This window comes from Neoarius graeffei, chromosome 2 (genome assembly GCF_027579695.1).
Source record: "Neoarius graeffei isolate fNeoGra1 chromosome 2, fNeoGra1.pri, whole genome shotgun sequence".
Taxonomy (NCBI): domain Eukaryota; kingdom Metazoa; phylum Chordata; class Actinopteri; order Siluriformes; family Ariidae; genus Neoarius; species Neoarius graeffei.
In genome coordinates, this window is record NC_083570.1 from 14,740,674 (window position 1) to 14,758,006 (window position 17,333).

The 17,333-nt window shown below is 42.9% G+C and overlaps 1 protein-coding gene across 2 annotated transcripts in view; it reads left to right on the forward strand.

Annotated features, from left to right (window-relative positions):
• Positions 1-651: 651 nt before the first annotated feature.
• Positions 652-17,333, forward strand: part of cdk19 (cyclin dependent kinase 19) — a 161,724-nt gene continuing 145,042 nt past the window's right edge. For both annotated transcript variants that reach the window (XR_009654042.1, XM_060913901.1), the window contains exon 1: positions 652-920. Coding sequence is in view for 1 of the 2 variants with exons in the window: in XM_060913901.1 (XP_060769884.1) it covers positions 793-920 (128 nt within the window). In the remaining variant the exon portion in view is untranslated. The remainder of the gene's footprint in view (positions 921-17,333) is intronic.

Below are 17,333 nucleotides of genomic sequence, written 5' to 3' on the forward strand. Positions count from 1 at the left end.
CATACTGTGTAGAGCAACGAGCTTCTCCTGCGCCGTGCTTTTATACTATTCACGAGCATGCCTGGCTTGACCTTGAACCAATCACAATCGAGAACCCGCCCTTTTCTTCTTCTTATTGGTCGCTGAATCAACGCGGCTGTGTTAATAGGGCGTGAGCCAACCGACATCAAGGTCCCGCCTGATTTTAACTTCGGATTGGCTTTCTGTGCTGTCAATCTTAAAAAAAAACAAAAAAAACAGTTGCGTAATCTGTATCGAGGCTGAGCGGGTTTGTTTAGACATTATTAAAATACACACAAGAGTTTTCACTAAAAGATATGTACAAATAAATGTGCGTTTTTTTCTTCACAATTTTAATTTAATAAAAACAACATAACGAATTATCCATACAATGTGTTTCAATAAAAACAAAAGCAAAAAAATTCTTCCAATTTTACAAACAAACAGTTTTCAATATCAGCTCTGTATATCGTGATTTATTGATTGTCGTATTTGAGAGCGAATATGGCGATACGCAAATGCTGTGCGGATTTGTAGTTCCTGTAGCCCTGCGCTAACACGGACGCGGACGCGATGCCTCAGTGTGAGAAAACTACAATTACCCAGAATGCTTTGCGCGCCGATGAAAACACGTCAACGAGCCAGTGAACGTTGAGCGGAGCGGACCAAAAATCCCAAACAAGGAAATGGTGGGGGGAAAAATAACAACCATCCGATTATTTAATTAATGCGTGTCACAATTAATATTTGATTGGATCGTCAATTAAGGGAATATTTATGGGTTAAACAAAAATGGATTACGACTTCAAAACCAAGCTGGCGGCCGAAAGGGAGAGAGTGGAAGATCTGTTCGAATATGAAGGTTGCAAAGTGGGTCGCGGCACCTACGGGCATGTTTATAAAGCCAAGCGCAAAGATGGGTAAGGAAAGAAAAAAGCGGGAGAAAACACACACACACCGTGTTCTTTTCTTACTGCGCGTGCAGGGTGTGTGTAGCCTACATGTGTGTATGTGTTTGTGTATGTATGTGTGTGTGCGTGTTTCCGAGCTCTGGCTGTCACTGTTTTTGTTTTCTCACACACACACACACACACACTGTTCCTCCTCCTCCCTTCAAAACAACCGACGGCTCGCGCGCTGATGTTTTTATTTTAACGCGCGCGAGCCGAAGCACAGACCAACCGCCACTCTCACACACACATCACTCTCACATCACTTTCACTCTCACACACACACATCACTCTCACACACACATCACTCTCACATCACTTTCACTCTCACACACACATCACTCTCACATCACTTTCACTCTCACACACACATCACTCTCACATCACTTTCACACACACATCACTCTCACATCACTTTCACTCTCGCACACACATCACTCTCACATCACTTTCACTCACACACACATCACTCTCACATCACTTTCACTCTCACACACACATCACTCTCACACACACATCACTCTCACATCACTTTCACTCTCACACACACACATCACTCTCACACACACATCACTCTCACATCACTTTCACTCTCACACACACATCACTCTCACATCACTTTCACTCTCACACACACATCACTCTCACATCACTTTCACACACACATCACTCTCACATCACTTTCACTCTCGCACACACATCACTCTCACATCACTTTCACTCACACACACATCACTCTCACATCACTTTCACTCTCACACACACATCACTCTCACACACACATCACTCTCACATCACTTTCACTCTCACACACACACATCACTCTCACACACACATCACTCTCACATCACTTTCACTCTCACACACACACATCACTCTCACACACACATCACTCTCACATCACTTTCACTCTCACACACACATCACTCTCACATCACTTTCACTCTCACACACACATCACTCTCACATCACTTTCACTCTCACACACACATCACTCTCACATCACTTTCACACACACATCACTCTCACATCACTTTCACTCTCGCACACACATCACTCTCACATCACTTTCACTCACACACACATCACTCTCACATCACTTTCACTCTCACACACACATCACTCTCACACACACATCACTCTCACATCACTTTCACTCTCACACACACACATCACTCTCACACACACATCACTCTCACATCACTTTCACTCTCACACACACACATCACTCTCACACACACATCACTCTCACATCACTTTCACTCTCACACACACACATCACTCTCACACACACATCACTCTCACATCACTTTCACTCTCACACACACATCACTCTCACATCACTTTCACTCTCACACACACATCACTCTCACATCACTTTCACACACACATCACTCTCACATCACTTTCACACACACATCACTCTCACATCACTTTCACTCTCGCACACACATCACTCTCACATCACTTTCACTCACACACACATCACTCTCACATCACTTTCACTCTCACACACACATCACTCTCACACACACATCACTCTCACATCACTTTCACTCTCACACACACACATCACTCTCACACACACATCACTCTCATCACTTTCACTCTCACACACACACATCACTCTCACACACACATCACTCTCACATCACTTTCACTCTCACACACACATCACTCTCACATCACTTTCACACACATCACTCTCACATCACTTTCACTCTCGCACACACATCACTCTCACATCACTTTCACTCACACACACATCACTCTCACATCACTTTCACTCTCACACACACATCACTCTCACACACACATCACTCTCACATCACTTTCACTCTCACACACACATCACTCTCACATCACTTTCACTCTCACACACACATCACTCTCACATCACTTTCACTCTCACACACACATCACTCTCACATCACTTTCACTCTCACACACACATCACTCTCACATCACTTTCACTCTCACACACACATCACTCTCACATCACTTTCACTCTCACACACATCACTCTCACATCACTTTCACTCTCACATCACTTTCACTCTCACACACATCACTCTCACATACATCACTCTCTCACACATCACTCTCATTCTCACAAACATCACTCTCACACATCACTCTCACACATCACTCTCTCATCACTCTCACACACATCACTCTCACTCTCTCACACATCACTCTCACATACATCACTCTCACTCTCTCACACATCACTCTCACACACATCACTCTCTCGTCACTCTCACACACATCACTCTCACACACATCACTCTCTCTCTTCACTATCTCACACACCACTCTCTCTCCACTCTCTCACATCACTCTCTCTCACATCACTCTCTCACACATCACTCTCACACATCACTCTCTCATCACTCTCACACACATCACTCTCTCGTCACTCTCACACACATCACTCTCACACACCACTCTCTCTCATCACTCTCTCACACATCACTCTCTCACACATCACTCTCTCACACATCACTCTCTCACACATCACTCTCACATCACTCTTACTCTCTCACACATCACTCTCACATCACTCTCATCACTCATCACTCTCTCATAACTCTCACACACATAACTCTCACACACCACTCTCTCTCTTCACTCTCTCACATACATCACTCTCACACACATCACTCTCACTCTCACATACATCACTCTCATTCTCACAAACATCACTCTCACACACATCACTCTCTCACACATCACTCTCATTCTCACAAACATCTCTCTCACACATCTCTCTCACACATCACTCTCATTCTCACAAACATCACTCTCACACATCACTCTCACACATCACTCTCTCATCACTCTCACACACATCACTCTCACTCTCTCACACATCACTCTCACATACATCACTCTCACTCTCTCACACATCACTCTCACACACATCACTCTCTCGTCACTCTCACACACATCACTCTCACACACATCACTCTCTCTCTTCACTATCTCACACACCACTCTCTCTCCACTCTCTCACATCACTCTCTCACACATCACTCTCACACATCACTCTCTCATCACTCTCACACACATCACTCTCTCGTCACTCTCTCACACATCACTCTCTCACACATCACTCTCTCACACATCACTCTCTCACACATCACTCTCTCACACATCACTCTCACATCACTCTTACTCTCTCACACATCACTCTCACATCACTCTCATCACTCATCACTCTCTCATAACTCTCACACACATAACTCTCACACACCACTCTCTCTCTTCACTCTCTCACATACATCACTCTCACACACATCACTCTCACTCTCACATACATCACTCTCATTCTCACAAACATCACTCTCACACACATCACTCTCTCACACATCACTCTCATTCTCACAAACATCTCTCTCACACATCTCTCTCACACATCACTCTCATTCTCACAAACATCACTCTCACACATCACTCTCACACATCACTCTCTCATCACTCTCACACACATCACTCTCACTCTCTCACACATCACTCTCATTCTCACACATCACTCTCACACATCACTCTCTCGTCACTCTCACACACATCACTCTCTCGTCACTCTCACACACATCACTCTCACACACCACTCTCTCTCTTCACTATCTCACACACCACTCTCTCTCCACTCTCACACACATCTCTCACACATCACTCTCTCACACATCATTCTCTCACACATCACTCTCACACACATCACTCTCTCGTCACTCTCACACACATCACTCTCACACACCACTCTCTCTCTTCACTCTCTCACATCACTCTCACACACACATCACTCTCACACACATCACTCTCTCACACATCACTCTCACTCTCTCACACATCACTCTCTCACACATCACTCTTACTCTCTCACACATCACTCTCACATCACTCTCTCATCACTCATCACTCTCTCATAACTCTCACACACATAACTCTCACACACCACTCTCTCTCTTCACTCTCTCACACACATCACTCTCACACACATCACTCTCACTCTCACATACATCACTCTCACACACATCACTCTCACTCTCACATACATCACTCTCACTCACACATCACTCTCATTCACACATACATCACTCTCACATACATCACTCTCACACACATCTCTCTCACATCACTCTCTCACACATCACTCTCACTCACACATCACTCTCACTCTCTCACACATCACTCTCACACATCACTCTCACTCTCTCACACATCACTCTCACACATCACTCTCTCATCACTCTCACACATCACTCTCACACACCACTCTCTCTCTTCACTCTCTCACACACATCACTCTCACACACATCACTCTCACACATCACTCTCTCACACATCACTCTCTCATCACTCTCACACACATCACTCTCTCGTCACTCTCACACACATCACTTTCACACACCACTCTCTCTCTTCACTCTCTCACATCACTCTCTCACACACACATCTCTCTCACATCACTCTCACACACATCACTCTCTCACACATCACTCTCACTCTCTCACACATCACTCTCACTCTCTCACACATCACTCTCTCACACATCACTCTCACTCTCTCACACATCACTCTCACATCACTCTCTCATCACTCTCACACACATCACTCTCTCATAACTCTCACACACCTAACTCTCACACACATCACTCTCACACACCACTCTCTCTCTTCACTCTCTCACACACATCTCTCTCACATCACTCTCACACACATCACTCTCACATACATCACTCACACACACATCTCTCTCACATCACTCTCTCTCACATCACTCTCTCACACATCACTCTCACTCACATCACTCTCTCACACATCACCCTCTCACACATCACCCTCACTCTCTCACACATCACCCTCACTCTCTCACACATCACCCTCACTCTCTCACACATCACCCTCACTCTCTCACACATCACTCTCACTCTCTCACACATCACTCTCACTCTCTCACACATCACTCTCACTCTCTCACACATCACTCTCACTCTCTCACACATCACTCTCTCACACATCACTCTCACTCTCTCACACATCACTCTCTCACACATCACTCTCACTCTCTCACACATCACTCTCACATCACTCTCTCATCACTCTCACACACCTAACTCTCACACACATCACTCTCACACACCACTCTCTCTCTTCACTCTCTCACACACATCTCTCTCACATCACTCTCACACACATCACTCTCACATACATCACTCTCATTCACACATCACTCTCACATACATCACTCTCACACACACATCTCTCACACATCACTCTCACTCACACATCACTCTCACTCTCTCACACATCACTCTCACACATCACTCTCTCATCACCCTCACACACATCACTCTCACACACCACTCTCTCTCTTCACTCTCTCACACACATCTCTCACACATCACTCTCTCACACATCATTCTCTCACACATCACTCTCTCGTCACTCTCACACACATCACTCTCTCGTCACTCTCACACACATCACTCTCACACACCACTCTCTCTCTTCACTCTCTCACATCTCTCTCACACACACATCTCACATCACTCTCTCACACATCACTCTCTCACACATCACTCTCACACACATCACTCTCTCATCACTCTCACACACATAACTCTCACACACATCACTCTCACACACCACTCTTTCTCTTCACTCTCTCACACACATCTCTCACATCACTCTCACACACATCACTCTCACATCACTCACACACATCACTCTCACTCTCACATACATCACTCTCATTCACACATCACTCTCACATACATCACTCTCACACACCACTCTCTTCACTCTCTCACACACATCTCTCTCACATCTCTCTCACACACATCACTTTCTCTCACATCACTCACACACATCACATGCATCACTCTCACATCACCTCACTCTCACACATCACATGCATCACTCTCACATCACCTCACTCTCACACACCACACGCATCACTCTCACATCACCTCACTCTCACACACATCACACGCATCACTCTCACACGCATCACTCTCTCACATCACTCACACACATCACATGCATCACTCTCACATCACCTCACTCTCTCACACAGCACACGCATCACTCTCACACGCATCACACTCACATTACTCTCTCTCACATCACTCTCACTCATCACTCTCACACACATCACACGCATCACTCTCACACCACTCTCTCTCACACCACTCTCACTTATCACTCTCACACACATCACATGCATCACTCTCTCTCACATCACTCTCTCTCACATCACTCACTCATCACTCTCACACATCACACGCATCACTCTCACACATATCACTCTCACACATCACACGCCTCACTCTCACATCGCCCCACTCACATCACCTCACTCTCACACGCAGCACTCTCACACGCATCACATCTCTCTTACATCACTCTCACACACGTCACTCTCGCATCACTCTCACATCACCATCACTCTTACATCACTCTCACATCACTCTCATTCTCACATAACTCTCACATCAGTCTCACTTTCACATCACTCTCACTCTCACATCACTCTCTTTAGTTTCTTCTTCTGTTTCAAATGAAAAGTTAAGACCAACTCGACGATAAAACATCCTGTGTTGATTGTTTTCATTTCATCATCACACATGTTTCATAGACAACCGTTTTGTTTTTGTTTACTGTTGTGGCGCATTTTCAGTCAGTCATGCTCAACTACCGCCAGACACCATCACGGAAATGACGTCATTCAAACGGCACTTTTTTTGTTTATGATTAAAGTATAATGGTCAGCGTAAATGCTCTGATGGTGTCCACTGGTGCCTGAGTCAGCCTCAGGGGCGAAACCGCAGGCAACAATTCGATATTTGGCAATACAATGAGACAATACTACTCCCACCACTTTTATTATTGTTACCTCATAAAACACCTTTTAGTACTGTAACTAAAACCAGTATATTTATTATTATTATTATTATTATTATTATTATTATTATTACTGCCCCACCACTACTACTGTTACTACTATTACTGCTACTCTAGTAGTAATAATACTGCTTCTCCTAACACCACTGCAACTGTTAATAGTATTCCTACTACTACTCCTAACACCAGCACTACAACTACCACTAATAGTATTACTATTACTCCTAGTCTAGTAGTAATAATACTACATCTAACACCACTGCTAGTTTTAACAGTATTATTATTTTTATTATTATTATTATTACTACTACTACTATGACTGCTGTTACTATTAGTACTACTACTATTACTACTCCTAACACCACTATTACTACTAATAGTATTACCATTACTCCGACTCAAGTAGTAATACCACTGCTATGGTTACTGCTACTACTACAACTACAAATAGTATTACCATTACTCCAACTTCAGTAGTAATACTACTACTTCTCCTAACACCACTGCTACTTTTAATAGTATTACTACTACTAGTACTACTACTAATACTACTACTCCTGACACCACCACTACAACCACTACTAATAGTATTACTATTACTACTAGTACTATGACTAATACTACTCCTAACACCACCAGTACAACTACTATTAATAGTATTACGATTACTCCTACTCAAGTAGTACTACTACTACTGTTGCTCGTAGTATTATTACTGCGACTGTTCATAGTTTTACTATTATTATTACTACTACTTCTACTATGACTGCTGTTGTTACTAGTACTACTACTCCTAACACCACTATTGTGGTGTTAGGAGGAGTAGGAGTACTATTACAGATTGTGACCCAGAGCTCTGCAGATTGAGGTCTCTCCCTGCATTACACTACACCACATTACACTATACTGACACACAGTAACGCTGGAAGCTACAAGCTGCAGCTAGCCAGCAGCTAAATAACTTTGCAGGTGTTTGTAGTATTATTGTGCAACAGTTACGCTTATCTATCGTCTTTTCTGACCATACACAGTTACAGTAATCATATAACGGCACACACACACACATTAGTTAAGTTTAGGTCTTTTATTTTGCGCATCTGTGATTGAACCCCTGCCACCACCTTTTATTTTTGAAAAGTGGAGAACACTGCTATTACTCCTAGTATTATTACTGGTACTGTAGTAGTAATAATACTACTACTTACAATATCACTCCTACTCAAGTGGTAATACTACTACTTCTGTTACTACTAGTACTATTACCGCTACTACTATTAATATTACTTTTACTCGAGTAGTAATACTACTAGTATTTAGTACTAATACTATTCCTTCTAACACCACCACTACTACTAATGGTATTACTGCTACTCTCGTAGTAATAATACTACTACTGCTAGCACTACTGTTAGTGCTATCAGTATTGCTGCTGCTACTACTACTCCTAACACCACTGCTCCTGTTAATATTATTACTCCTACATCTACTAACTATTGTATTTAGGCACTGCCTAAAAGCGGAGCACTTGAGTGTAAAATGTATTCGCAAATAATCCAAAATTATTATTTTAAAAAAGAAATTAAAAACTGGATTAAAAACCCGTCTCTCTTATGGAAATAAAGATACAGATTTCGTTGTCCGGTGGTTAAAGTGTTTTTGGGATACGTTGCCTTGCACTTACGATCAGGTTCCGTGTGGTGGCACGCGGACATCGTTTGTATGTACGGAAACCATACGGTCGCAAAAGCCATCCAAAATCAGATCGATTCATTACCATATTCTCTTGACTACTGTATTATTACTACTGCTTCAGTCTTTGCTACTACTGATGTATTATTATTACTACTATTACTCCTGCTGTAATACTAATCGTAGCATTATATATACAGTATTAACTGTAATGTTGTAATACTAATTATAGTATTGCTATTATTACTGTTATTATTGCTACTTTTGCGAATACTGTTTGTCATTTTTTGACCTAATCTGAATCAAACTTTTCCTCACTTGCTGTCACTTAGAAATCAGCCAGTCAAATGAATCTGCAAATTAAAAAACAGTGACCGTTACACTGATTTGCTCGTTGCTTGAAAGGACATAATCCTCCGAGAACGTATCAGGTGCACCGTTTGGCCTCTGATTCACAGCTTGACAGGAAAAAGGCATTTTGATGTGAAACGAATCGTGATAGACAAAGGGAGAAAAAGGCATAATCGTGTTTTAACCTCGCACATTTTTCCTGCTTTTGTTTGTTCGTTACAGCCGGCGTGCTTAAATAGGTATTGTGACCTTGTGAGACTTTTAGCTTCACATTGTCCAATCAAATGGGGTACAACTTGTTTTTCTTTTTTCTGTGTTCGGCTTTTGGAAGAAACATGCCATCAATCCAGTCGAGCATGACACACTTTTTTTGAAACAAACAAACAGAAATTCACATAACACTTCAAATCACGATTTCTGTTCAAACCAAAAAGTGAATTTTAAAGCAAAGAGTGTAAACATGAGTTTGCATTTTGGTAAGAAAGTAAAAGTGAAAGAAAACCTTTTCAAATGTCAGGCGATGATGATAATTTTGATAAACTTTGGCTTGTCAAAGACACTAGCTAAGGCGGAATTTTGATGGACTATTTCTTAATTCTGACTTCTGTGGTTCTGTGACTGAAATTAAATTTAATCATGCTAATTTAATACCAAAGCGCGTTTTATTTATCCCAGTTCGTAGATCTGCTTGTGGTTTTAGAAGAAAGAAGAAGAAACCTTTATTATTCGTCACATGCGCACTTCAAGCACAGTGAAATTCGTCCTCTGCATTTAACCCATCTGAAGCAGTGAACACACACACACACACACTCAGAGCAGTGGGCAGCCACTTGTGGCTTGCTTGGAGTTACGGTGGTGCTTGGAAGTTTGTGAACCCTTTAGAATTTTCTATATTTCTGCATAAATATGACCTAAAGCATCATCAGATTTTCACACAAGTCCTAAAAGTAGATAAAGAGAACCCAGTTAAGCAAATGAGACAAAAATATTATACTTGGTCATTTATTTATTGAGGAAAATGATCCAAGATTACATATCTGTGAGTGGCAAAAGTATGTGAACCTCTAGGATTAGCAGTTAATTTGACGGTGAAATTAGAGTCAGGTGTTTTCAATCAATGGGATGACAGTCAGGTGTGAGTGGGCACCCTGTTTTATTTAAAGAACAGGGATCTATCAAAGTCTGATCTTCACAACACATGTTTGTGAAAGTGTATCATGGGGAAAACAAAGGAGATTTCTGAAGACCTCAGAAAAAGCGTTGCTGATGCTCATCAGGCTGGAAAAGGTTACAAAACCATCTCTAAAGAGTTTGGACTCCACCAATCCACAGTCAGACAGATTGTGTACAAATGGAGGAAATTCAAGACCATTGTTACCCTCCCCAGGAGTGGTCGACCAACAAAGATCACTCCAAGAGCAAGGCGTGTAATAGTCGGTGAGGTCACAAAGGACCCCATGGTAACTTCTAAGCAACCGAAGGCCTCTCTCACATTGGCTAATGTTAATTTACATGAGTCCACCATCAGGAGAACACTGAACAACAATGGTGTGCATGGCAGGGTTGCAAGGAGAAGGCCACTGCTCTCCAAAAAAAACACTGCTGCTTGTCTGCAGTTTGCTAAAGATCACATGGACAAGCCAGAAGGCTATTGGAAAAATGTTTTGTGGGCGGATGAGACCAAAATAGAACTTTTTGGTTTAAATGAGAAGCGTTATGTTTGGAGAAAGGAAAACACTGCATTCCGGCATAAGAACCTTATCCCATCCATGAAACATGGTGGTGGTAGTATCATGGTTTGGGCCTGTTTTGCTGCATCTGGGCCAGGACGGCTTGCCGTCATCGATGGAACAATGAATTCTGAATTATAGCAGCGATTCTAAAGGAAAATGTCCGGACATCTGTCCATGAACTGAATCTCAAGAGAAGGTAGGTCATGCGACAAGACAATGACCCTAAGCACACAAGTCGTTCTACCAAAGAATGGTTAAAGAAGAATAAAGTTAATGTTTTGGAATGGCCAAGTCAAAGTCCTGACCTTAATCCAATCGAAATGTTGTGGAAGGACCTGAAGCGAGCGGTTCATGTGAGGAAACCCACCAACATCCCAGAGTTGAAGCTGTTCTGTACGGAGGAATGGGCTAAAATTCCTCCAAGCCGGTGTGTAGGACTGATCAACAGTTACCGCAAACATTTAGTTGCAGTTATTGCTGCACAAGGGGGTCACACCAGATACTGAAAGCAAATGTTCACATACTTTTGCCACTCACAGATATGTAATATTGGATCATTTTCCTCAATAAATAAATGAGCAAGTATAATATTTTTGTCTCATTTGTTTCACTGGCTTCTTTGTCTACTTTTAGGACTTGTGTGAAAATCTGATGATGTTTTAGGTCATATTTATGCAGAAATATAGAAAATTCTAAAGGGTTCACAAACTTTCAAGCACCATTGTATACTTCTCTCCTGATGTTTGACATTATTATCCTATATACAGTATTAGTATAAATGATGACGATGATGATGATGACGACAGATTCTCACGTCGTTGATGACGAACGAGTATCCAGCAACACCGTTAACGATCTTTTATGTGCCATGAGGTTGATACCTGATTGGCAACTGTGATTACAAGCATCACAAATATATGGGGAGTTCTCTGCAGCGGAGTTAGCCTTCCTCTTGGCCCTCTTGGCGATTAGAAGTTTGGTTCTGTTCTCCTCAAACGTCCAAATACCCTTCAGGCACACGTCACGCCATGTCGCATGCACCTCAGCACTGCTTTCCCAGCTATCCGGGCTAATATCACATGCCTTAGAGTGTCTTTGTATTGCAGTCTGGCACTGCTAACCGCTCTCTTTCCATTGCTAAGTAGGCCAAAAAAAATGGTTTTGGGTATCCTGGAATCTTCCCTTCTGGCAAGACGTATGATTGGTGAATTTGACAAGATACTGCCCAGATAGCAGAATTTCTCAATAGACTTAATTGGTTAGTATAAATACGCAGGTGATTATAGGAAATCATGCGCTGATTGGTCAAGAAATTCGGACTATTTCTCGATAATCGCTTCGAGCGACTCTGCAAAACGGCGGAGGATCACTTCATCACCATAAGTGAGGAAGAATTACTTCATTATCAACAAAAATACTGTTCCTGAAAAGCACTAAAAGATGCAAATGAAGTTTGGTCTAAAACCATTCAAAGGTAAGGTGGAGTTGTGATTTATCAATTTCAAAACAAAGTATTTTATGAGACTCAGCGTAGATCAGCGACACAAGTCTGTGCCACACCGGTATTACATTTGCATGCTGCTTTTGAAGTTTGAACTAAATTTTTTTTAAGACAGAGTTTTTTGAATAATCACCTGTGTATTTATACTAAAACAGTTATCCACCTCAGGCTCACCTCGACTTCGTCTCAGTTATTATTCACCGATATTCACTTTGCCTTTGGTGAATAATTATTAAAGGTCCCATGGCATGGTGGTTTGTTGATGCTTTAAACGGGCTCGTGGAGGTTTCCGGATGTTATATCCGCAGCCTTTCTCGTAATGAACCCTCGGCACGTAGATATAGCCTCCTGGGAGAAAGCCCCATTTCAGCGCTTTTCCCAGTGCGTCGTTTTGCTAATGAGAAGCAGGAGGCGGGGAAGGGTAGAGGGTGGGGGCAGGTCTTATCATTAATATTCATGACATGTAAACGTGTTACCTCTGATTGGCTAACAGCACTGTGCCGCTACCTCCAGTGGGTCAGAACAAGCGGATGTGGGTGTCTTACTATGGCGAGAGAGAAGGAACAAACCGCGAAGGGAAAAATACCGCGCGCTGACGTCATTAAGGTGCGACGCGAGGAAATAAAATAAATTCAACAAATGTTTGGGTTTTTACTGAACAAACAAACAAATAAAATGAACGAGTGACTTAAAAAAAGAATGTGGGTGTCTTTGTAAAAACTGTTTTGATTGGCTATTATAACAGGGCATGCTGCATGCTTTTTGGTTTTGTAGCGCAGAGTACCTGGCTAACTGCAGGAAGCGGTTAGCTGCACAGCTAATGTAGCCATTGCAAGGCTAACGTGGCACCGATTTTAAAACACGGCAAAACATAAGCTCATAAGTTACAGTCAATTTCCAGACTAAACTCAGTTTAACAGAGCATGCTGCATGCTTTTTGGTTTTGTAGCGCAGAGTACCTGGCTAACTGCAGGAAGCGGTTAGCTGCACAGCTAATGTAGCCATTGCAAGGCTAACATGGCACCGATTTTAAAACACGGCAAAACGACTTAACAGTTATACACTTACTTGTTCGGTGTTTGTGGCTGATGCGGCAGGGATGCTTGGTACGGACCCAGGCTTCAGTGACAGTGATGTGCAAAACCTGCCCTGTACTGTCCCAAGTTGTGGAAACATTCATCAGGAAAATGCTTCCGACAAACATACATCGTCTTAGGTAGACTCGACGGCGTATTATTGGAGTAAATAAAATTAAGCCACTGCGTCTTCAGGGGCTCTCCCGTCGGCAGTAAAAACAGACTCCTTTCTGTGTTGTCACATCCATGTACAGCGCAACTTCCATGTTTGGTGGCAACTTTTGAGCTGGGCGGGCAATCCATACAGTGGGTGGGAATCCGGGGGGGGGCGTGGGGATCATCTCCCTTGCTGACGAAGGCAAGGGAAGAGTTTATCAACGCGCCGTTTTGACGCGCTATTCTCAAATATTGGGCATAGTTTGGTTTACACATTATGAAATTTCTAGCCACTGGGGTGACTTAAGAAGGTCAGAGGAACTCATTTTAACGTTAAAAAAACCTCAGAAAGTGAAAATTTCATGCCATGGGACCTTTAAGTGATGTACCGTACGTATGGTATGCAGTCAGGTGAGTTGAACGTGAATTTAATGAGCGTTGAGGGACATTTCTGAGGCATAATTGTACACAGCAAATTCTTCAGTGTTGAATTAACACTTTCAGAGTTAATTTGTGTCAGATTGGACCTATATAAACACAGTAGGGTGTTAATTCAACACTGGGGATTTTGCTGAGTAGGAATGATGTGAAATGCAAGTATGCAGAGTCAGAGTAGAAAACTGTTTGCAAGTGAGTTTTTCTTGGGCATGCAAATAATAATAATAATAGATTTTATGAGGCACAGGGTTTCAAAAGCCTACCCTTATTTGCATGAAAGCTGTGCATAACAAATATAAGCGAATGGCAAATATATAATAACAAATAGAATAAATAAAAATATGATGTGGATAAAAATATTAAAACTTTCTAGCGATTCATATTGACACTGGAAACTTTATGAAACAGTGTGAAAATTATGACTTAAAGGTTTGAGTACATTGGACAATTTAGAGTTTATCAAGAAGGTTTTGTCCTCGAAAGTCACACAGTTCAGATCTCAGAGAGATTTCCGCATGAGTCACATTCAAGTACAAATTAAGAACACATTATCTTTCTCCGTGCTCTCACGGAAGGCGGTCGCATTTCTCTGCCTCTCCTTCCCTTATCTTCTCTGCTTCTGCTTCTCTGTCTTGTCTGTCTATTGTCTATACTTTTGAGAGACTCTCTCCGCACTGCTCTCCAAACTAAAAATCATGGAATTGATAAACTGGTCTCTTCATGCAATTGAGACAATTTTCTCGATGAGAAGCCTGGGTTCGGGGGAACTGGTCTGCCCTGCCCTGCCGGAACGTTCGCAGCTGGCTACACGATGGACGCGTGGGAGAAGTGACGGGTCGTGTGCCTGGCGGTTCTTTCTGTGGAGGACATTGAAGACATCTACCTATTCGGAACCATGATTACAGGACTTTTGCTGATTGGATTAGGCTTTGCCCTGGTGTATCGAGGGAATCAGAAAACGGTGACCGCTGTCCAAAGCCCCATAAAGCTGCCCGACATGATTGAAGCGGTGGGCAGAGCTGTCGGCACTCAGACTGTGGCTATTCAGAACTTGAACCGCAACATGGATAATATCATGGAGAAGCTTTTGGCTTTGCAAAGGAAAATGGATCGATTTGGAGACCAGAATGGACAAACAGAGTAGTCGGCTTGAATAATCGACAGCGACATCCACAGGCTTCACAGACAAAGCTGTCATGTTCAAGGATCGAATGTCTTCTCTGGTGGGCTTTCTGATATTCCAGACGTCCTCCATTCTTGTTCTTGACTCCTGCACGATGGCTCGCCACCCCTTTGGGTCCATGTCCTTTTGTGGCGCTTGATACAAGGGTATACTTGTAGCGTAGTTTCTGTCCGCCAACTGTGTGCTTGTCTTGGCTGAGTTCACCATACCGCACCATCTTGAGCAGGATGGTGTCTGGCATCCTTCTCACATGCCCAGACAATCTCCCTTGTGATGCAGTGATGATGTAGTGGTCAGTTGAACACTCTGCTCCATGCATAACTTTTGTTGAAAGCACTTTGGACAGCTTGTCCTTGCGAGATATCACGTAGTCCAGCAGGTGAAAGTGCTTTGATCTCCGGTGCATCCAATTGTAGTAATTCTTATCTGGTTGGTGGAAGTAGGTGTTGGTAATGCTCAGATCTTGTTGAGCACAAAAGTTTAGAAGGAGCTCACCATTGCTGTTCTTCTTGCCTTTGCCAAACTTTCCTATGACACCTACATAGGTCATGTGGTCACTACAAACCCTTGCATTGAAGTCTCCTAAAAGTATTAGGTGGTCTGTTTTGGGTACGCCCTCTGTCACTTCAGCCAAGTCCTGGTCGAAACCTTCTTTTTTTTTTTTTTTCCCCTCTGAGTGTGACATGGTTGGTGCATAGACATTGATAAAGGTCACGAAGCAGCCTTTTCCTACAGGAACCCGTAGACTCATGATGCTCTCTGATTTGCCAACAGGTAGCGTTGGAAGCCTGGAGGCAGTCCTGTTGGATATTGTGAAGGCCACTCCCAACATCCCTTCTCTCATCTGTCTTGCCAGTCCAGGATTAGGTGTACTTGTCTTCTTGGATCTGACCCTGGCCTTCCATTCTAGTCTCCTGAAGGGCAGCAATGTCAAAGTTGTACCGCTCCAACACCATGGCAACTACAGCAGTCCTTCTCTCGAGCCTTGTGTCCTTGTACAGCATGGTCCTCATGTTCCATGTGACAACTGATAGTCTCACTTTCTGGTATTTTTTACCGCTAGACTGAAGACCCACTGGCCATGGGTAGCCAGCAGGTGTAATCTGGGCAAGCTTCTTCTTTTTTTTTTTTTTCCTTTTTTAACCCACCTTTTCTTGAGGCCTCTCCTCATGCAGTGCTGTCTTTAGATAGGGCTGCCTGGTTGCTCACATAGGTGCCTCCACCTCGCAGTTGCCCAGTATCTTCTCCAAGGTGGTGACCGTCACATGTGAGCCTCCTGTATGCAGAGTTCTTGCTTCCAGCTTCTTAGGCCTGCTGCCGTCACATTTGCACCATCGCCACAGGACT